Source organism: Pezoporus occidentalis, unplaced genomic scaffold (genome assembly GCF_034315485.1).
Source record: "Pezoporus occidentalis ecotype Australia unplaced genomic scaffold, CSIRO_AGI_Poc_V1 ctg10, whole genome shotgun sequence".
Classification (NCBI taxonomy): Eukaryota; Metazoa; Chordata; class Aves; order Psittaciformes; family Psittacidae; genus Pezoporus; species Pezoporus occidentalis.
In genome coordinates, this window is record NW_026912779.1 from 6,949,203 (window position 1) to 6,971,725 (window position 22,523).

Here is a 22,523-nt window from a genome sequence, read left to right on the forward strand (position 1 = left end):
GGAGGGAAGGGGGGGGGGGAGTGTAAAGGCCGTGCGCGTGCGCGCGTGCGCGGCTGCGGGGCGGGGCCGCGGGTGCCGCTGTGAGGGGCCGAGCCGCCCCGGGAGCGGGGCCGTCCTCAGGTCGGTGGAGGGAGGGAGGGAGCGGGAGGCGGCCGTGGCCGGGCGGGGGGCACCGGGTGAGGGAGCCGCCGCTGAGCAGGGTGAAGGGGCGCGTTCGGGGCGGTGGCACCGCACGTTACCGCTGGTGGGTGGGCCGGGCCGCGCTGCGCTGAGCTGAGGTGGTATCGGCGGGGGAAGCGGAGCAGGAGCAGGCAAGCGGCCGCTGGTCCCCGGCCTCCCTGAGGGGACGCCTCCGTGAGGGGCGGAGCGGAGCGGCCGCACCTGAGCGCTGCCCGCCGCGAAACTTGGGAAGCGGGGGAGTTCGTGTGGGGAGCGGTGCCCCGGCACAAAGAGCCCCTTGGGTCAAAGTCCTGTGGTGTGTCTGTGTGTGTGTGTCTGCAGCCGCTTGAGAGGGTTCCTTCTCGCCTCCCTCCCCTCCAAGTGTATGCAGCTGCCTTTTGTGCAGGAGCGGGTTGGCTTCGTCGCGGTGCCGGCGGTGATAAACCGCTTTGCTGGTGCGGTGTTACGGGGTCAGACGTGAGGTGCGAGGGGCGCCGGAGTTGGGACCTGGCAGTGCCAACGCGGCTAAGGGGGGGGTGTGCGGGAGCGCTGCCTCTTGGACCTATTCGGAGTTACCCAAAGCGAAAAACTGGGATTTAGGGCTTTTTTCCCTCCCTCAAGTAATGCTGCTCTTAAAGGATAAGTAATTTAAGTACCAATTCAATAAACTTGCTAGAGGGACAATTAATAATTGCACCCGGTTTCACATAAATACCACCTCCTCTTCCCCACGTTGTTGGCCAAACTTCCTTCTGGAGTCAGAATAGTTTCAGTTAATGGTCCACACCTTTACAGTGTTTGTTTTGAGAAAGTGCACCTGTGGTAACCTTCAGATTTATAAATTCATTTGCCTGTACTTTTTCCTGAGAGATCATGCATTTAAAATCATCAAGGAGTAGTGGGTCGTTGTCACTTGAAGTGAGGAAAAGTTTGAATTCAAGTTACCATAGAATCATAGAATAGTTAGGGTTGGAAAGGACCATAAGATCATCAAGTTCCAACCCCCCTGCCATGGGCAGGGACACCTCACACTAAACCATGTCACCCAAGGCTCTGTCCAATGTTTAAGTGTTCCTAAAATGATGATTACTAACATACCTAATTAAAATGACAGATTGTGTCTCACCTGAAGAGTGCTGGTGCAGGTTTTCTACATTGTTGTTGGTCTTCACCATACTTTGTTTTCAGCGTGTAATCTGTATGTCAACCTTCAGTCCCTGTCCTGGTCTTTTTGCTTGTCTTTTATAGAGAGAGATGATCATGGGTTATAGGTGTACAGTGCTATATTTGATGCTGCTCTAACATTTATGCTGGGGTCAAGCTCAAAATGGCTTTATTTTGGTTGAAAAGAGCTGGTCTGATCATTGTGCACAGAAAGTACGTGCATACGTTGCAATGCATAGTATTAGTATTTTGGGTAATATAACTTGGCAAATCAAATGTCTCAGAGCCTTATTCATTTGAAATAAGTTCTGCAGGATTGCCAAAGTTGAATGTAGAGTGCAGGACTCATTCTTTTTTTTTACTCTTTAAATCCTCAGCAGTAAGTACCCTGCAGCTAAGCGCACAATAACTTCCCTTGTGTTTCCCTTCCAGAGATCCTCAGCTTTGCCCTGGAGGAAACACCTTTCAGAAGCAATATGTAGTTTCTTTAGCCTGCCCTTTAAGGCTGAGACAAAAGGTGCAAGTTGCAACAGTAATTTTTATTATTTTGGACACTTGTTAGAGCTTGTAAGCAAATATTTGTTTTTGAAGTTACCCAATAGTTGTTATTCATGGGATGAAAGCATCAGTGCTGGGTTAGGCTCAATGAAAGGCTGTATGTTATGTTGTCAGAAGAAGTTTAGGTATTCCCTTGTGGTGCGCAAATGACAATAGTTTTGCAGCAGAATATCACTTGTGCCCAGCATTAGCTTTCTCTGGTAATTCAAGGTAGTTCTCCTGTGATACTCTCTCCATTAATTCTTCACACCTTGCCAGCTCTTACTTTGTTTCACATGAGCAAATGTTCAGATACCTGAGCTGGCATGGAAGCTGTATCTTGTGAGGCACTATATAAATGAGTGATAAGCTACAGTTTCTATCTCAAAGAGCTGATAGGTAAGGAAGAGGAAGTAAATAAAAGATGGGAGTCTTGGAAGGAAAAGATTAAAAGCTTTGTGTGGTGGAAGTTGTCTTCTGTTTTCTGCCATAAAGTTGAATTCCAATCCTGCACCTTAATTACAAAACCACATTGTATGTATGTATGTCAGAGAACAGAGCTGGGGGGAAGCTGAAGTGAAGGATCATGTCATTTGCATTTGCACACTTCCCGTTTGCTAGGTCTGGCTTCTCTGTTTTCTGATCCTGCTGCCTTGCCCGAGTTTGATAACTCCACAAGCTAGAGTAACAAAAAACCAAGTGAGTCCAATGTCTGGAGAGTGCATTTTTAAAACACTGGTGAATGATTGGTGATGGGTGAATGTGTGCTGCCTGTCCTGGGTAGGTAGGGTATAGAATCGCAGAAAACAGATTTAGAAAGTATCTTGAGACATCACCTTGTCCATCCCTGTTACCTGTATCCTGAGATTACCTGATATCCTGAATAAATATTTCACCAGAGGATCATGTACCCTTCAGTGCAGAGCTGAATGGCTTGTTGATAACATCCTCCTGTGTCAGGATATTTGCGTACCGGGTTACACTCTGTATCCACCCTATCTGCAGTTTCTACTCTTCATATCGAAAGCAATTTGAAGGAGTAATTTTCTTCAGAAACTAACTCTGGAATTGTGACTTTGTTGCCTCCCTGTTTGTTCAGAGTGTACAAGGGGTTTCTGAGAGTATGAAAAGAAAACAACTCTTCAGTCAGGTCGTGTGTTTGCTTGTGCTTTGTAGGTGTGATATTTTATATGCAGGCTTGCAATAGTTGATGGAACAAAGTCCCTTTAAAATCTGATCCATAATATGCCACATTATTTAAAGGTTTGTCACTTTGCCCACTTAGCAGGGGAGGGAAGTGCAAGGCATATTGTTTAATGCTGGGAAGGAGATGAAGCTAGCTATGTATTGCTTACAACAGAAATGTATGCAGTAGCTTACACTATCCCTTTGTTGCAGTATTTGCCTTCCTCTGGAGTTCTTAGCATACAGTTCAACTTGGAGATGGAAGAAAGCTCTGCCGTATTGGACAGCTTGCTCAGTTTCTGTGGAGGAATGTAGCACAGAGAAATACTGTGTAATGTTAGGGTGATACAGTACACTTATAGGTGTACAAAGTGCACCTACGGGTGTTCAATTTCCTAGTGCTGTTTGATTCTTATCGTCTGTAATACTCTCCTGTCAGACCAAGTTGATACTACTGCATGTATACCAAGAAAAAGTAAAGGTTTTCATTCTATATAAAACTTTGTAATACATAACACTAATGTGCGTGTATGCTTACCTTGCCCGGTTTCTTTATTATGCCTTTATGCTTTATTACTGCACCTTCCTTGTGGTTTTTTTTCTTTTTCTCTACTAAAATTCTAGCATATCCTAGGGTCTCTGAAACAGAGTTATTGTGAAGGAGATCAGGCATTTAGGGTATCCTAGCATTTCTAGACAACTACATCTTAATGATTAAAATCATATTCTGAAAGAATTTCAGGAGTGTTTGTATGTTTGTCTTGAAAATTCATTACTGCAAAGTAGCTGCCATTCACTTGTAAAGAGGAGGAGAAACTGGTTGAAATACTAAAGCACAATCAATGTAATAGGCATTATAATAGGCAATGTAGTAGGCATAGGTGTGACTGAAATGTCTTCAGCAAAGTAAATCTGTTTGTAAAACAGTTGATAAGATAAAAAATTTGGCAGCATCTTAATTCCCCTTTGGAATGGCCACTGAAACAGAGGCTGCATGTGCTGTGAGAGTCTGGAAACAAAGTTAAGGGCAGGCAACAAGATCCACAGCTTCCAACTTGTGGCAAAGGAAGATTAATTCAGAACAGTGCCATTTAATGGATTTATGTTTGGTTCCATTCCGTGAGCTATTTGGATGTAGCTTAGGTCAGCAGCAATCAGTCTCTCATATCTAAAAATTGCAGTTAGTAAACAATTGTAAAAGCACTGCAAGGGTTGTTACTCATGGGTTTTGATTCTCACTTTTAGAGAAGTGAAAGCCACTGTGTTTGAGAATGCATTTCTTATCAAATGCTTGGCTTGCCAATGGGCTGACCCATTCCTGTTTCACTGACTGGGGTAACGTTCCTCTTTTCTCACTTAAAATGCAGTGGGAACAAGAAGTTATACCAGTTTTTTCCCATATAAGACACCGACTGCTTCAAGGTACATTCTTCTGCTGTAAACACAAGGGTGCCAAGCTGCTGATCTGCTTTGTGGCTTTCAAGCCACATGTCCCATAAAGTTTACTGGATATAAAACTGTAGATGAGCACAATGTACTTTTCCCATGACAGACCCTAAGGACATTTACACTGCAACACCTAACCAAGCTTTCCAGTAGTTCCCCCCTGTTTTTCTGAATCTTGTTGGAAGGTGCTGGGAGCACAGCACTCCCAGGGGACTGAAGTTTGCAGGCCACAGAAGAGGCATGGTGTGGGTTGTAACAATATCCTTTCCTACTACTTTGTCCCACAGGGTGCATCAACACTCTGGTGGTGAATGTAGATCATCATGAAAAATGTAGTCCTTGAATTATATGCCAACTGTAATACAGTCTCCCTGTAGATCCTCGTGGGGTAGTTACCCTTATAGTGTCATTGGCTCTCACAAGTGAGGACTCACTGGGAAAATGTCTTCTCTTTTGGGAGCAGGACCAGACTTTATAGACCCTTAGATTCTGAGCCAGGTTAGAATTAGAATAAAGGTTTGTCTACACAGGCAAGATCTGTCTGTAACATAGGAAGTTCTGTCTGTAGTCATCTGATCCTGATCTCTCCCTTGAAATAGGCAGTATGTGAGTACTAATTGTAGCGGTGTTTTTTCTGAAGTGCACTAGGATCACTAGCTTCTTTCTCACAGGGCACTGAACGATCATTAAATGCTAATGACTTTTGATTACTGTTGACCTTGGTCAATTTAGAATTAGTGACCTAGAGACGAAAACCACTGTATCTCTTTACCAATTTCCTGAGCTATCTGATCTTTCCTTTGTAAGTCGGTTTTGGTAAGAGGCAGAGCAAAATTAAAGTTGACCTCTGTCTTTGAAAAACGGTTGAATGCTTTCAGGTTTGCAATATCATGTTTAGAAATAAATTTGAAAAAATGGCAACTACTAAGAAAGGACTTATTTTGTGACCCTACAGATTGTCAAGAGCAAAACTCAACATGAAATGAAATGGACAGGCAGGAGTAGTGGTGGTGGAGGACAAATGCATAATTTGTCCCTTTTAAATTAGAAGAAAAACAGTTTATCTCCTGTAACCTTGAATTGAATTCTCATTTTGTAGTTGCAGGTTTTCTCATCTCAGAGTAAGTTCATAATTCTTGGTTTTACTTTGAACTATCAAGAAGCGAATTTATGCTTATAGAATAAATAGCAGATTCTGCTCTGGGATATTTTCTACCTGCGGTTCCCAAACTATGAGACTGGAGAATATGTCTCAACAGGCTGATAAAATCATATATTTCATGTTGTAATGAAGCATTTCACATTATTTCTTGCCATACACACAGAAAGGAACATTTGTGTGATAATTCACTGTAGTGGGATCGAACACATTCACCGTAGGCTGTTAAAACATAAGCCTTTCATTACATGGTTGTGGTTTATATGGACTACCATTTCTGCAGCAAGCATGGTATGGAAATAATAATGAAAATACAAGATAATTTTTAATATTTATTTTATTCCTCACTTTAGTACATTAGCTATATTTATTTTGACCCAACTGGGAACAAAACCTTTAACTTCAGTAGCAGAACTCAACAGTGTAGAGGAGTCGTTTGTGGTACATTGTGTTTGGGGCATAAATAGACAGTTATGAAACTCACTGGGGAAAAAATAACAGTAGGAGTTGTTGCACTTGGTGTAGGAACAGGTTTGTGTAGAGCCAACTGAAATCCACACAAAAGTGAAGTGGATGTTTATTTGCAAGTAAACATAGGGCTAAATGTTACCCTTAAATGTAATGTTTTGTTTTGGTTGCTTTGTCTCAAAAAGGATATTGCTGTAAAAAAAAAAACAAAAAAACAAGTGAAAATGACCAGATTCAAAAAGGACATATTAGAAAGATTAAAGCTGCTTTGGTAGGGAGACTGAAAAAAGTGCCATGCAGAGACAGAGAATAATACAAGAATGAAAGAGTAAAAGACATCTGAACACTCGTTCATTAAGCTTCTATCATATACGTTTGTATTTACCTGTTGACTTGGGCTATTTAGGGCTTTCTGCTTTAGTTTTCTTTAAAGCATTAAGGACATTTAGGAAAAAAATGTAAAAATTATCTTAGTGGGTAATATAGTGCAAAGTGTTTAAATCCTCATAGCTTAAAAACTAAGCAGTTAACAATATTTGCCAACACGTATGTTGCTAGTATAGAAATACTCAATTCAGCCAAGTTGAACTTCAGCTTAAAGTCTCTAGTGTCGGTTCAAGATGCAGTTCTACTCTGATTCTCTGCTTTTGGCTCATACAGAAAATAAATATTTGGGGTTTTTATCCTATATTCTGGCTTGTCAAAGCTTACGATTTTGCCCCACTTTCTCCCTGCTTTAAGTTGTCTCATTTTTTTTTGATGGTTGGTTGGTTGGTTTTTGTTGCTGTTTGCTTTTGTTTTTTTGGTTGGTTTTTGTTTCCCCTATAGAAGACATTACCAAGTAAGACTTCAGGGCCAGCTTTCCCATGCAATAGCCAGAAGTGGATGCATTCTTAAGTTACTTTCAGTGCTGTCAATCAGGCTGGAAGATTTTGTCAACTGTAATGGATTTTTTACTTGTTAAAATCAAGAGTAGATCTATCAGTCCCCTTTCCAAATGAGTGTTTTGATAAACAGCAGGGTTGGAATGGTGATTGAGGATTCTTCCAAGTGACTGAATAATTCATAGATAGGTAAACAGACCGGAGCTTCTCAGCTGTGTGGGTTGGTTTTGTTGAGGGGTTTGCTTGTTTATTTGTTTTTGAACTTGTGCTTTCCATTTTTAAAGGACTGTTTAACATCAAATTCAATGAAAATTAGCAGTGGACAGGTACGTTTGTTAAACAGTAACATGGCATGTTTATTTTGGTTAATCAAGTCGTATCATCTGAAATTTGCTTCCTTGTAAGGGTAAATTCAGAGTTTAAACAAAGAATTTTAATAATGCATAGGCGTAATAACTGCCAAGGGAGAGACTTGGCAACTTTACAGAAAAGAAATATATGCATTTTCTCATTGCCTACATGGAATTTACTCCTTTATTCATGATCTGGTTATAACAGACAATTGGGAATTTTGATGAAAACTTGTTGCCTATAGAATTGTCCAGTTCACATTTCCACATGAAGAACTGACCTGTAAATGAGAGAGAGAGAGAAAACCACAACTTACTAGAAGGGAAAAAAAATCGAATGAAAACTTGGGTATACTTGCTATTGCAGCAGGCAAGACTGATGTAGAATGAGGAAGAGTGCTCCCATCAACCTGGAAATTAAATGATCTCTAGATTTGAACTTGCCTTTAGAGAGGTGTAATTATAGTAGTACTGTACTGCTAAAAGTTGTACCAAGAATTGTGCTGTAATACTACTCCTATACCAACCCTCACAATGGTGTCAAGATATGTTACGGTCTTAAAGATTAAATGAAACTGGGATCACAGGTATATTGCGCATATTTGGATTTGAACAGCAAAAATTGTGCTTTGGTTGTTCCCAGTGTTTAATCAAGAGCTAGTTTCCAAAGGCTTATAACTTGCTCCTGATAATTTGAAAGGGGCATGTAACTTAATATGTAGTATCTTGGCCTCAGTCTGTGGCACTTTGCTTAATTCTTCACCTCTGTCGTTTTGGATTTTCATTAGGCCAGTGTTAAGATTGAAGCATGGAATTTCCTACGCCTTCTGAGTTAAAATGTTTCTGGTTTGACTACATTGCATATGAAATAAAGATTAATGTTCCTTTGAAGACCTCTTTCCGTTTTTCTAAGTTGTGTATATCAAGTTTGGTTCCGTTAATATATAATTAATGAAGAAAAATGAGAATTGCTGAAGAAGATAAGAAACACTTTGTAATAACCTTTCAGAAATGGATATTGGGTGAGAGAAGGTCAATTTCCTTGGTCTTCTTGCCTGAGATAAACTCATTTGAACTTGGGATTTTTCCTAGTCTTTCACCAGGGAGTAGCTCATAGTTTGCTTTTACTGACTGCTAACATTGATCTGTAAATTCATTAACAATGTTTGTAGAGTAAAAGAAGGAAATAGTGTTGTAAGAAAATTAATGGAAGTTGCTGCCAAAACGGGAAGAATAGTAAGTGCAACCAGCACTGTTTCTTTGGGGTTTTCTCCCATTTCACACATCTAAAGATTGGTTTAGGAGACCTGGTTTCTGAGCTGATAAAGTGCAGTGGAAGATGGTGGTATAAAGCCTGTAACAGGTTTGTAGTTTTCCAAAGGAACTTTCAGAATACGTTGTGGAATTGACGCTATTTTCTGGTTATAACAGACCACAGGTTTTGGTGGGTGGTGTAAGAACAGGCAGAGTTGGCAGTCAGGCTTTTTGTTTACTGCGGTGGGTTTTTATCCTGTCACACAGATACTTCTTGTCTACTGGGGGGTCTGTCTGACATCTAGATTTAGGCAGAACATGCTTCAGCTGCAGTTTCTCCCTCCTTCCTTTTCCAGGAGAGCACAACATTCTATACATGCATTGTGTTTTACAGAAGTCAAAAGAATGGTGGACTCCCACAGGTTCATTACCATCTCTTTCCCAGCCTGAGCTGACCAGTCAGTCTCTGTCATTCTCTTCTGTAGCCTCCCAGTGATCTTTTTGTGCTGTGTGTATCATCTTTGGTTTTGTACTGGTCAAATGATTTGAAAAAGTGTTCAAGGACCTTGATTTTTATGTTCTTTGGTAGTCTATGAAATGGATTTATGGAATGAAAACCCAGTCTCTCGTATGAATCCCCTAACCCCTGTTATCTTTCACCTTTTGCCAGCTGCAATGCTGAGAATCAGATTTTCTGAAGAGTGCATGGATTTTTGTATCTTTAAGGGTTTTTTTTTACAACTTCTTCCTTTTGACATGTCTGTCCTGTGCAGTGGCAAAAGGGTTATTTTTGCAACTAGAAGGGCTGAGAAATTTACATAAGGAGAGGAAAAACGCTCATGTAAACTCAACAAGCTCAGATTTTGTGCAAAGAATACCTGCTGTGTTCCTGTTCTAAATTCTCAGTTACAAGCACTTATAAACATCCCATCTGTGGGATGAGTTTTTTAATCTTGACCCCCTTCCTTTACCTCTCTACAGTTCAATGTGGCTGAGATTGTTAGTTTTCCTTCCAAATCAATCTGTTGCAGATAAAGAAGAAAAAAGGGATGTGTGAGGGGAGAAAAGCTTGTTAGAAATTAATTCTTTGAAGATTACATAACCTGCCTCTCAATGTGTTTAGGAATGTGTCTGCCTTTCAGCAACACCCACCATTTCCTATTAAATTACTAGTGAAGGCGATTCTGCACTAAGATGTTGGGTTGTGAAATGTAGCAGCTGAGGCATGGATGCGTATCCTTCTGTTTCTCCCTTCCATAAGCAGAGACTTCAGGCAGAGAGGGCAGGTGTGTGTCTGGGAATGGTGTCATCTCAAACCACTGCAGCAAAGTCTCTAGATGGCCAACTGCCAGGGGGTTATGTTAGTGCTTAAATACAGAGTGGCTCCCAAGGAGACCTGATAATCTTTGAAATACCTGCACAGTTCATTTAAAGCTAAAGAGATTCTGAGACTGCATTACAAAGCCAAAGCAATTGCTTATTCAAGCCATTGTGATGGTGTTTCAGTAAATAGCCCCAGTGACATTTCTGTGCTCCTGTTGAATGTGGGGGCAGATTTCAGATGTCAGGGATTTCAGCAAGATCAACTGTTTCTCCACCAACCTTTGATCACTTTAATTTCACTATTGTGCTCTTGTCCAGCAAAAGTAATTATGGTTAAAAGTGGTTAAATTTGCTTTAAAAGCAATGAGGATTTTTTTTCTTAAAGACTTGAAGATAATTACGTATTTGTATTTGAATTATCTGCCTCTGATATTTTAAGGTGTGAAATACTGACACCAAATACCTAATATTTTTATTCCTCTGCTGTGCTTGCGTGGGTGTTTTATACACTTGACCTACTATTAAGGAAATCTGATCTAAATTTAAGTTCTGAGCAAACTGATGATTGAAAATTAATCTTCTTTCCTATTTCTTTCCTATTTACATGGGTTTGGTTGGCATACCTTATATCCTGTTTATTTCAGAATGTGTGAATAAAATCAGAGTATGTTTGCAAGGCAAGGAGTGTTTTCTGCCTGAGACTAAATCATTCCGACTTCTTCATTTAATGCTTTGAAATATTGATTAAGTATATTCACCCACGTTTGCTTTAATCTGATTGCACATCTCGAAGTTTTCTTCTGATGTGGTGCAGCCATGACTGGTGCAAGCTGGTTTAATTAGCACTGCTTAGTGATTTGGGACCCCTGTCAACGGCGATTGCGTTATCTAGAAACATAAGGAGTTAAAGCTAAAGCTGTGACCTCATCTCTATTCATGTTACACTAGACTAGAAGCTGTGCTGAAAGGGATTGTTTAACTGCCTCGCTGTCTTTACTGCTGCTAGTTGATTGCTTTAATTTGGTTCTGATATCTATAGCACGCTTTTGCTGAACAACTGTTAATAGTAGGGTTTTGTGGGAATACTGGAAACAAATGAAGTCACGCTAACACTGACTGCATGTGGAAATAGCTCCCACGGAAATATTTAGACTCAAATACGTCTTTCTACCCGAGTTCAACTTTTTATTGCTTCCCCCGTGAAAATCCAAGCAGCATCAAGGAGAGCTAAAACGCACCCGCTTCTGGCCAGTCATGCACTTACGCAACTGCGTGTGCCATTTATTACTTTATTACTCAGCGCTGCGTATGAAACGAGGAGTGCAATTGCTGTCGCTTTAATGTCAGAGTGGCGTACGTTACAATAGGTGTCACTGTGCGGCTGGCTCCAATCCTTATCGGTGACTTCAGCTATTGGCTCCCACCGAATGCTGCCTGACTCCATCTGCAGGGCTGCAATACCTACTCTGCTCTGAGCAGTTCAAGGCACAAGTTCAGCTTGCCGAGCAGACTAGCAGTGCTGTTGTGCACGTCTGGCTTAGCCCCCTTCAGAAAGCCGATGCTGCAGCCACGCACGAACCCTCTTCACAGGCTGTAGCTCTTTCCTGATCAGGAGATCTAGAGAGAAATAAAACTGGCTGGAATGATGGGGATGTATTTAACAATTCAAGTACTGGATCAAACTTAAAGCCAGTTTCTTGCTCGGTGCGCTGAAAAGGTCACCTTGTCTTGCCGGAAAAGAAGTAAACTCTCAGCTCTGCTGCTCTCTGTTTAACAGCTTCTGTGTGCATTTCTTAATGTTCTTAGCTAGTTAGGCTGTCTAGCTTTACAGACAAGTATACTCATGGTAGATGAGAAAGGAAAGAACATGAAATGTCTCACCTTCTTCTTGATGCTTCCAGAGACGGTCAAGAACAGGTCCAAGAAGAGCTCTAAGAAGGGAAATAGCAGCAGCAGTAGCAGCAGCAAATTGCCTCCAGTTTGCTATGAAATCATTACTTTGAAGACCAAAAAGAAGAAGAAGATGGCTGCTGATATTTTCCCCCGAAAGAAACCAGCCAACACTAATACAACTGCTGTCCAGCAGTACCACCAGCAAAATCTCAATAACAACAACACTATTCCAGCACCTAATTGGCAAGGACTTTATCCAACCATCAGAGAGAGGTAAGTGCAAGGCAGTTGATTTTTACTGTTTAAATGGTGAAAAAGTAGCAAAATGTTTGTAGTGCAAATATTTAGTTATTCCTTTATTTGCTGAAGAAAACATAGATTCTCTTTCTTTTCCTGTGTGTGTGAAACAAGCATTTTGGTAATGGAAAATATCTTAGTATCTCTTTTCCAGACAGTGCAGCTGTTTATCTTGAGTAAATAAAATGCTGCTGGAAGCTGCAGCAGATTTGCTTTTAGACCTTTGTAGGGATTTTCAGTGATACGTGCTCCTGACTTTGAAAAGTTCTCATAAGTTTGGGTTCTTTGGGCGTTTTTTTTTATTGCACAAACATACAACACACATTCTGCAGCCCCCTCTTAGTTTTTTCTCTAGTATATTTGTGTGATGATGTGGAAAGGAGCTTAAAACAAAGCGTGACCTGCTTGTCTTTACTGACATGCAACTTTAAGTTGTTAAGAAATTCAATGTCATGGGTCTGGGGAAAGCACGAAGTTACTGGATGCCCTGAATTAACACGCTACCTCTGTTTGTAGAAATGCAGTGATGTTCAACAATGACTTGATGGCAGATGTTCATTTTGTGGTCGGGCCACCAGGTGGGACCCAGCGGCTGCCAGGACACAAAGTAAGCAACAGCTGCAGTATCAGCTTGGGCAGGGATAGCGAGGGAGAGCTCCCACGGTTACACCAGGACATAGCATGGAAGTCTGGCTCAGCCCTAATTCTGTATTTTAAGAGGCTACATGCAATGGAATAGTCTATCCCTTGCTTTTCTTTGTGTTTTCAGTTAAACAGTACACTTGTTGGGCTAATGCTGTCATTGTAAAGTTAGGTGTGCTGCTTTATGCTGTTGATTTGTATTACTCCTGAGATTTTCTAGAAATAGTTAACTTCTGTGGTGGATATGATGGTTTTCCAGTAGCTAATGCAGGGAAAACGTGTAATTCTGTTCGTAACTTTGACTTCATTACTTACTGAAGTGTGTCTATAGAGTCTGTCAGTGAAGCCCAGTATGCTCAGTGTGGCTCTCCCACATTGTTTTTGTTGGCAGTGCTTTCAGTTTAAAGCATGAAATAAGATTTCCCTTTCTCAACAGTACGTCCTGGCTGTTGGGAGCTCTGTATTCCACGCAATGTTTTACGGAGAGCTTGCTGAGGACAAAGATGAAATCCGTATACCAGATGTTGAGCCTGCTGCTTTTCTCGCAATGCTGAAGTAAGCATCATCCATCTCCTGGATGTGTTTTCCTTTCTGATGTATACATTCACTGGTAATATCATAGCTAAACTATTAGACTTGCATGTAAACAAAAAGGAAACTGTTGTGTAAAAGATTCCTCTTTTTGTGTTTGAAGTGTTTTAAACTTTTACCTCATTTTGCTCTCCCCCTCTACTTCCAGGCACGCATATATTAGACTAATGTAGGCAGTTATAAATAATGACTTTGACAGGGGATCTTTGGGCACATTGTATACTGTAATGCCTATTGATCTGATTTGTCACTACACACGTTACACAAAGGAATGGAATTACTAAAAAGAATTGGCAGCTGTAACAAAAAAAAACCCTGTTCTACTTTGCAAGCATAGGGAGAAGTTAAAAACACACCAAAAACCGCTCTTCAAACCTAGAATTGCTGGGTTTGTCTATTGATGTTGTTCCAGCTCTAATATAAACTTGCTATGTTCAGGTCTTGTCTTAGAAAAATGACCTTAAGTTATTGAATATAGCCTCTGCAAATTAAATTTCTCCTCATCTATCATATTAATGCATTTGGAAAATGATAAAAAGGCTGTTTATATGAGTAGGGTTTTTATTCTAATGGAAGAAGAACAGTCAGTTTACATGATCATTATTTTTCTTCTTGCAAAGATAAGAAATGCCATGATTTTCCTCAATGAGCATAATGAAGCAGCTCTCCTGCTGAATTGTCTTTGAATTTATCTATAAATTAATTATTAAAGTGAAATGCCCCATCACAGAAATGCTGTGGCTTTGAGGGTTTTTTGCCTTCAGCTTTAGCAACTGCCATTGCTTTCTGATAACGAATATACATTAGTATCTAATAATGATCCTTTTAATATGCTGCAGATTTTCTTGCAGGTAAAGGTATAATCACTGTCTAGCAATTTTATGTATTTCATAGATTGTTTTGACTAGCTTGTGATTACAGAATGGTTTCCTTTTTTTCGTTTACATTTCAGTGGCACTATAGATGAATGCTCAAAGTTGTATGAAGAGTTTGTTGTGCGGAGTTTTTATACATGAGCATCAGAAATGTGCTGTGCAAATGTCAGTAACTGCCATGAAAAGCTGAAGTCACACAGGTGTTCTATAGACCTGGAATATGAAGTTAGATGTGACATTATGTAGGTATCTGCATTATGGATCCTTGCTTTGGGCCTTTCTGGTTTTGCAGGTGTTTTCTGCAGAACTCAGACTTGAGCTTTACTTTCATGCAGAATTTTACAAAGGCATAAATCTAAGATACTTAGATTCCCCTGACCCCCCTTTCTTTTTGAACAGCAAATCTAGTTCACTGTAGCTAAACATGATTTGCCATAGAAAACGTGAATGCTTTCTGAATTTATCATTAAAAAATGTGTTCAGAGAGGAAATCTAGAAAATTGAGTATCAGTACTGACATCTAGGTCTTGACATGTTACTTAGCCCATGGCAATTTAGGAAACTCTTTGAGAGCGTGGCTGGAACCATGGAAGTTTTCATCTTCTCAGCTTTTATTAAAAAAAAACAAGAAACCAACAACCCAGTTTAAGGAAAAACGCAAAAAGTCTGTGTGGATGTTGAGTTGACCTTGCCAGTGCTAACTTCCACTGATGCAGTGTGCCTGAACCTGCAGAGTGCTCCCCTGTCTGCAAATGCCAGGGATGGTGCAGGGAAGGGAAAGGGATGTTGCTCAGCAGTGCAGCATTCCTCTCATCACAGGAGCCAGTGCATGTGCTGCATTTTGGGGGGAGCCATGGTCTCCTTAACTTCTCAGCCCCATGAGTGTTGCTTGCAACTGCTGTGAGCAGTGGATGACAGAAGGCTCCTGATGCTCCTGCTATACAGAAGGAAGAGACTTTGTACCTATCCCAAAGCAGCCCTGTCCTTCATGTGCTTCTTTCCTCAGTCAGGAGGGATGCATCATAATCTTTGTCAGAAAACACTTTGACTTTGGTTTTGGGGGTTTGGTTTTGAAGCTTTTTTGCTTAGTTTCCCTGGACAGTAAGTTCTTAACGTAAATGCTTTTTGACTTGTTCTATATAGCGGGCAGGCTGCCAACAAATACCAGATGAGGTATTGCCATGTTTAACATAAGTAACTGGTAGATACTTCGTATTCTCCCAGTAAAATTGCTTTGGCTGTTCTCTCCAGTTTTAAAAATAGGGTTAAAGACATAGTCTAGTTGACAGACTGAATTCCTGTCTTTATTGTATTTTATCCTAATCTTGACCGTTCAGGTTAGAACCATGGTCTCATCTGAGGATGAATGTGTTACTAAACCATCAAACCCTGTGGTCTGGCAGACTCCCCTTTAAGAACGGGGTGAAACTGGGATATCAGTAGTTGCAGACCAGAGTGGAGGTGCACTGGCAGAGTGAGAAGTGTGGGGTAGTGCTGACAGCCAATCTGTGCTGTGTCTGTTGTAAATCAGTGATATTAGTTCTTTGCTTTCATGAATATTAAACTAGCTACTTTTGTACTGTTTCAGTTTAAAACAGATGTCATCATTCTCCACTGTATTAGCAGGCAAAGAGATGCAATAGAGAGGAGAAAAGAGCTGGAGAACAGTGAGGAGAATCATAAAAACGAATGAATTGTTACATTGAAATTTTTTTGGACTAAGGAACTAAGCCTGTAACCAGTGATATATAGATGTACTCTTTGTTATTACAATAGCCCAGCTGAAATGAAGTAATAAAGGAAAAAAAAGAAGGTTTGGGTCTGTGCAAGTTTTTCTTTTTCTCTGAAACCTCTTAGATGTTATTCTATTGCTTGAGCAGTACCTGCTCAAGAATTATTGCTAACTGTGGCTCGGAGAATAGTACCCTACACCTGCAAAAATACAAAGATATTTACAACCAGAATAATAGAATCAACCAGGTTGTAACAGACCTTTAAGATAATCAAGTCCAACCGTTCCCCCACGCTGGCAAGGCCGCCACTAAACCATGTCACTAAGGGTGTTGTTTACATGGTTTGTGAACAGTGTGGGTACTAATTCCACTTTATAAGCTCATCTGTTCTGCACAAAATTCATTGTGTTGGGAAACCTGCTATCTAGAAAAATATAATTACTACAGGGTTGCATACAACTGCAGCTTTACTGGAGGAAGTCACTTTATCAACCATAACCATCAAGACTTGCTTATCCCTATGAAGAGGAAAATTGTATTTGGCATGGTTTTAGCACATTGCATTCACCAGCTGCAGAGGGGCCCTGGAGCATGAGCTATTAAAAAGAACAAACTGCACAATGCTTCATTTCTCTGAGCAGGAACCCCAGCAGTTTAGTCACATAAATAGAATTCCACCTTCATCTCTTCCACCGCAGTAGCAGAGCAGTAAAGCTTTTTTCCTCCTTATGCAATGAGATTGAGAGCACTTGGTTTCTAGACTGAGTGCTCTCAGACTCCAGCTCCACTGTGCTAGTGGAGCTAGGATGCTGCAAGCATTAAGAAACCTAAAATTATAATTCTGTGCCTTTTCCTTTTCCTGTATGCTTCATCACCCTGTGTAAACCCTACCCTACCCTATCCTAAAAAGCCCCAACCCAGTAGTTATGCAAAATAGATAGCACCTAATATACTTTGATGGCATTTCTTTGCTTAGACTACCTAATTATTCCCAGCAAACTTGTTTTCATTTATGTATTTATCTATACACCTCAATAAGTTTCCATTCACCATCACATGACACCCATTCAAGTACCCTTTGTAGCAGGTGTTACAGACTGTTGTGTTAGGCAAGTGAGGTAGCCCTTGAGGAGCTACTGCCTGGGGCAGGCAGCCTCTCATTAGCCAAAGCATGCATGGAAGGAATGAAGAGCTGGACGGGCCACAGTTTGTAAACATTACCATACATAGCATGTACCCCAAATGTGAAGTGTTATTCACTGTAGATTTAAGCCTGTTTTTTTCCATGGTCTTACTGGTCCTAACATGAGTGATGAATTTGGTTTGTACTTTCTCTGTTGATTTAATCAATATTTTCCAAAAGCACTGCTTAGTTTTCGTGTGGAGCCAGTTAAATATTCTTTGTTCCAAATTTTCAGATGTTGTTGACAAATTACGTGTTTGCATTAAGCAGCATTGTTACACCCATGTGTTTTATTTCAGATACATATATTGCGATGAAATTGATTTGGCTGCAGATACCGTACTGGCCACTCTTTATGCTGCCAAGAAGTATATCGTCCCTCATCTTGCCCGCGCCTGCGTCAACTTTCTAGAGACAAGTCTAAGTGCAAAGAATGCCTGTGTGCTGCTTTCCCAGAGCTGCTTATTCGAGGAACCTGACCTGACCCAGCGCTGTTGGGAAGTGATTGATGCCCAAGCCGAGCTAGCTTTGAAGTCTGAGGGTTTCTGTGACATTGATTTTCAGACACTTGAAAGCATTCTCCGAAGGGAGACTCTGAATGCCAAAGAAATTGTTGTTTTCGAAGCAGCTCTAAACTGGGCTGAAGTGGAGTGTCAGAGACAAGAGCTAACAGCTACCATAGAGAACAAGCGCAAAGTCCTCGGGAAGGCTCTGTACTTGATACGCATCCCCACCATGGCACTCGATGACTTTGCCAACGGTGCTGCTCAGTCTGGGATTCTGACTCTCAACGAAACCAATGATATCTTCCTCTGGTACACGGCTGCTAAGAAGCCAGAGCTGCAGTTTGTGAGCAAGCCCCGGAAAGGCCTCGTTCCCCAACGATGCCACCGTTTCCAGTCCTGCGCTTACCGCAGCAACCAGTGGCGCTACCGGGGCCGGTGTGACAGCATCCAGTTTGCTGTTGATAAGAGAGTGTTTATTGCTGGCTTTGGGCTGTACGGGTCCAGCTGTGGATCGGCAGAGTACAGTGCCAAGATTGAACTCAAACGACAAGGAGTTATCCTAGGCCAAAACTTGAGTAAATACTTCTCAGACGGTTCTAGTAACACTTTTCCCGTGTGGTTTGAATATCCAGTGCAGATTGAGCCTGACACCTTTTACACAGCCAGCGTGATTCTGGATGGCAATGAACTCAGCTATTTTGGACAAGAAGGAATGACAGAAGTTCAGTGTGGGAAGGTGACTGTTCAGTTTCAGTGTTCTTCGGACAGTACAAATGGCACTGGGGTACAGGGAGGGCAAATTCCCGAACTCATATTTTATGCTTGAATGAAAGCAAAAAGCATTTTGCTATGAAGAGTCTGTCTGGTTCAGGCCTACTGATGCTTAGCTTTTTATCTGCAGATACGTGGTCAGTACAGGTAATACATAACTAAACGCTGTGGGCAAGTTACTGGCTTGCTATACTTCTACCATTGTTGGTGATAAAGTTTAAGTGTAATATTAAAACTGGAAGCTCTTAAGCAAGTTTTATAGGCTTTGTAAAAGGGGTGCTTGTTTGCTGGTGATGCTGACCCTTTCTTTGATGCACCTGTGAATCACCAGAGGATGTCCTCTTGTATCTCACTAAACATTGTCTTCATTGATCCATTTTCTCCTTCTCCATTTTCTGCTTGTAATTATTTGGGGAAGTTGGGGTAGAAGATTAAGAGCCTTGTTTTATAGTTCACTCTTCTGTCTGCTTTTCAATAAACTGAGCTGCTTTTGATCATGGGAGCTGAAAGAAGTGCTTCAGTTGTAAGCAGAAAAATCACAGGTTTAAACCTTCATCTTGTGAGACTCTCCTGTGGCCAGCTGTTTGGGATGGCTGCAGGGGAAGATGGAGAGAAGCAAACAACCTTCAGGAAGCTATGCAGTATGTTGACTCCACAGTGCACAGGCGTTTTTACAGTGCGGTGGGGATGTGGGCTTGGCAAAATCCCTGAAAGTTCATTTTCTAGGAATCTCACCTCACAGGCAAGGAAGTACTTGCACATGTTCGAATTGTGTATGCAGCTCTTGAAATCCTACTCCCATGACCTAGTTTTTACTACATTTAAGTTGATTTGCTATTTAAATGGCTTTTCTTTGAACCCTTGCTAAGTAAACGAGAATTAATAGCTATCCTCTGATGCAGGGTGATTTTTTGTTTGTTTTGGGTGGGTTATTTTTCTTCCTCCTAAACATGGTAGAGACGGATTATAGAGGAGCAAAAGAATGCAGCAATCCTGACTTGGACTTTTTTCTGTAATATGAGATTGCTTCTTTTTCTTACTATACATTATGAGTGGAAATTTAAACAAAGACAAAAGATTCCCAACTGTGGTCATATTACACTTAATGTATCATCAGATAGAAGTGAGGAGGAGGAAGTCTTCTCTAATGTGTTAATGTTGGATCTCTTGCAACTGCTTATGGTTACACGTCAATCAGAGGATTATGTGGTACAGAACCTTTTCCTATATTCTTTTATTTTTCCCAAGTTTCCTGTTATACGTCTGTATCGTTTTTAGTAAAGTATTAGGGATCATGACTCCTTTTATCAGGGAAGGAAACCAGTATAAACAAGAAGTATAGGTACTGTAGAAACATAAATTCTTTCACCATTGTATTGGGACAGTTGCCTCTCAGAGAGAGGCACATTACCTGTTGTAAAGCATCTCATTCTTATTTCACTTCTGAAGTGGGTTCTGTTTGTTACATACGTTTTAATGAAATGAGAGGACCAAATGATTCTTTAGTCAGACTGCAGATTAATGTAACAGTATATCAACGCATTAATGTAGCATAACCTTAAATTCACTTGCCAGTTTTGTAATAAAAATGTTTTTTTCATATGATTTCTTACCATTTTAATACTATTACTCTGAGTGTTTCTTGACAGTTGGAATCCTGGCCCCTGGCCATTGTAAAGTGCCAGTACATCTTTGCAGTGTCCAAAATGCCATCTGAAGTAAGGAAAACTGGAGCATAGGCATCAAACACTTTATGGCCAAAGCCCAGATCTTCTCTCTAGGTAATAAAAGGAGAGCCAGGTAAAAAACTTCCCTGCAAGATCTATGCTTTTCACCCATGTTAGTGTTTAATGTTTTATATACATGCATAACACACGTGTGTGTATAAGTGACATTCTTTCTGAAATGTAAATACCCTCAAAATATATAGAAAAATGTTTTGTTTTTTTTTGTAACAGATGTACATAATCCAGACTGTTAGTGAGATCTAAACAGAATGCTCCATGAAAAATTCCCAGAGAGAGAGATTTAAAAAACCTCCAGTTAATTATATTTAGATCCGCAGCCTAAAATAGACAAAGAGTATAAACTGTATGGACTGCAGGAAAAGTTGCTGGAGAAACTGCTAAAAGGAATTTAAGATTGTGATGAGGTAATGGTCATCTGCTTTTAGACAACCTCTGAGCAGCAGTTCCATTTATTTAAATACATTTGAAAGCAGAAAAAGATGCTAATCAACTGATTAAGTTTTCTTGCAGCGAGCAGTTGATGTAGATGTAATTACTCTGAGTGATGATCAGATTGACAAGTTGCTTGCAGTAGCAAGCTGCATTCTGAATTGTTTGGAAAAAAATCAGGTGCCTCAGCTGGTGAGATGAATTGGCGAGTAATGCATTCTAGAACTAGGCTTGGGTGCTCACTTTTAAGTTATCTTTTGGTTTTTACTTCTCTGCAAATAAAGGTGAGGTATCCACTGCATTCACTGGCTGCAGCAGAAGTTGGGAGATCAGAATCCTGTGTAGCTGTAATATGTAGAAAGTGAGCTGTTACTTAATTATTATTTTACCTGCTACTTTTCTGAAATCTTTTTGACGAAGTAGGATGAAAACGATTCCTCTGAATCCATTCCAGGTTTTAGGAGCTGGGGCATGTAAAGTTTTTCAATATGGGTGAATAAATGTAAGCCCCCAAAACACCTATCGATGTTTACAGCGTGACTTGATTCTAAGCACTGCTTGATGCTAACAAGTACTGGTATTTAAGAAGGTGCTAGCACCAGTTGCCTTGGCACATGAGGGCACTCAAGTAGGTGTCTAAATGTGGATTTGGTTGGTTTAGCATCAGCATCTAAGCTTGAATATGTTGATTGACGTTTTGAAAGCATCAGCTGTATCAACCTGGAATGTAAACATCATGTCAATAGAGATCCTTTCATAGATTCTGTCTTAAACTGTTCCTGGCCATCTTTGCTACTTGTATGCTTGATTTTCCTGGTGAGGGGAATCTGTGATAAGAGAGTATAATGTAATATACTTTCTGCCTATCTAAAATAGTATTTAAGTAAACATTTTGATTTCTACATACTTATTGCACTGAAATGTTTGGGGGTTTTGTTTTTGTTGGGGTTTTTTGTGATAAACTCAGCTAACTTCAGGTCCCAATGCCCATTTGTGCTGGAGCAGTGTTTGACCATAGCAGGCTTACAGCATTATTTATAAAGGACAGATATATATAAATATGAAGTACCTCATGTTGAATGTTATTGTACTGTATCTTTAATGTCACAGTGCAGATCTTGTTGGACTCATGAATGTGTATAATTGCATTAAACATACAAATAAAAATGGTTCTTAAACTGTTGTTTCCTGCAGTATCTTTGAAGCATGAATTGTGAAAGCCTTTGCTTCATTATCCCTTTCATCCGATTTCTATTGTTGTACAGTTGTGCACAGATATTTGTTGAGCTTGTGTATTCAGAGATCTTTTGATCCCCAAAGAAGTAGAAGTCTAAGGAAAAAACAAGGAAGAACAATGAAAATGTTAATCAGTTACATTGTAAAAAGGTTGGCGATTAAGCTAATGAGCCAGAGTGAATGAATTCATTTATGTGCTTTATGAAAGACCTTGTCTATGAGCATTAATATTTCAATGTTCTATTAATATTATTAAGTATGTGAAGATGAAGGGGGAGGGTCTCATGTTTATTCCAGAAGACAGTTGGCACAGGAAAGGCCATGGTTTTCAGTCTCTGATGGATCAGAATAAAGGACATGGTTAGTGCCAAGAGCCTGTTCTGTGCTGAAAAGTTAATTATGTAATATTATTCCAAATTCTGACTATTCTCTTACTTAATGATTTTATTCCAGGACATTTCAAACTTCATTTTAAATATGCTTCATGGTCAGTGAAGCTGAAGCCCCACTTCCATGATGTCCAGCTCCAGGACCTTTTGGGTATTACTAGCTAACGATAAGAAATACTTCACAGTGTGATATAGAAACATGGAAATTTAATTGAGGAGGTCTTTCCCAGTACAAACAATACCTTCAGACTTCATCCAAGATTCTGATGAAAGTATGTTTACAGGCATCAGACTTGTCACT

At 40.4% G+C, this 22,523-nt stretch overlaps 1 protein-coding gene across 2 annotated transcripts; it reads left to right on the plus strand.

Annotated features, from left to right (window-relative positions):
• The first annotated feature begins 14 nt into the window (after positions 1 to 14).
• On the plus strand, positions 15 to 21,775 carry BTBD3 (BTB domain containing 3). Of its 2 annotated transcripts, XM_062610772.1 has the most exons (5): positions 15 to 120; positions 11,831 to 12,095; positions 12,636 to 12,726; positions 13,198 to 13,316; positions 17,443 to 21,775. In XM_062610772.1, the coding sequence occupies exons 2-5, from the start codon at positions 11,953 to 11,955 to the stop codon at positions 18,473 to 18,475; spliced, it is 1,386 nt and encodes a 461-aa protein (XP_062466756.1). In that variant the 5' UTR covers positions 15 to 120; positions 11,831 to 11,952; the 3' UTR covers positions 18,476 to 21,775. The 2 variants fall into 2 exon arrangements, with proteins under 2 accessions (XP_062466756.1, XP_062466749.1); XM_062610765.1 differs by lacking the exon at positions 15 to 120 and having other exon boundaries at positions 10,601 to 12,095.
• The last annotated feature ends 748 nt before the right edge of the window (positions 21,776 to 22,523 follow it).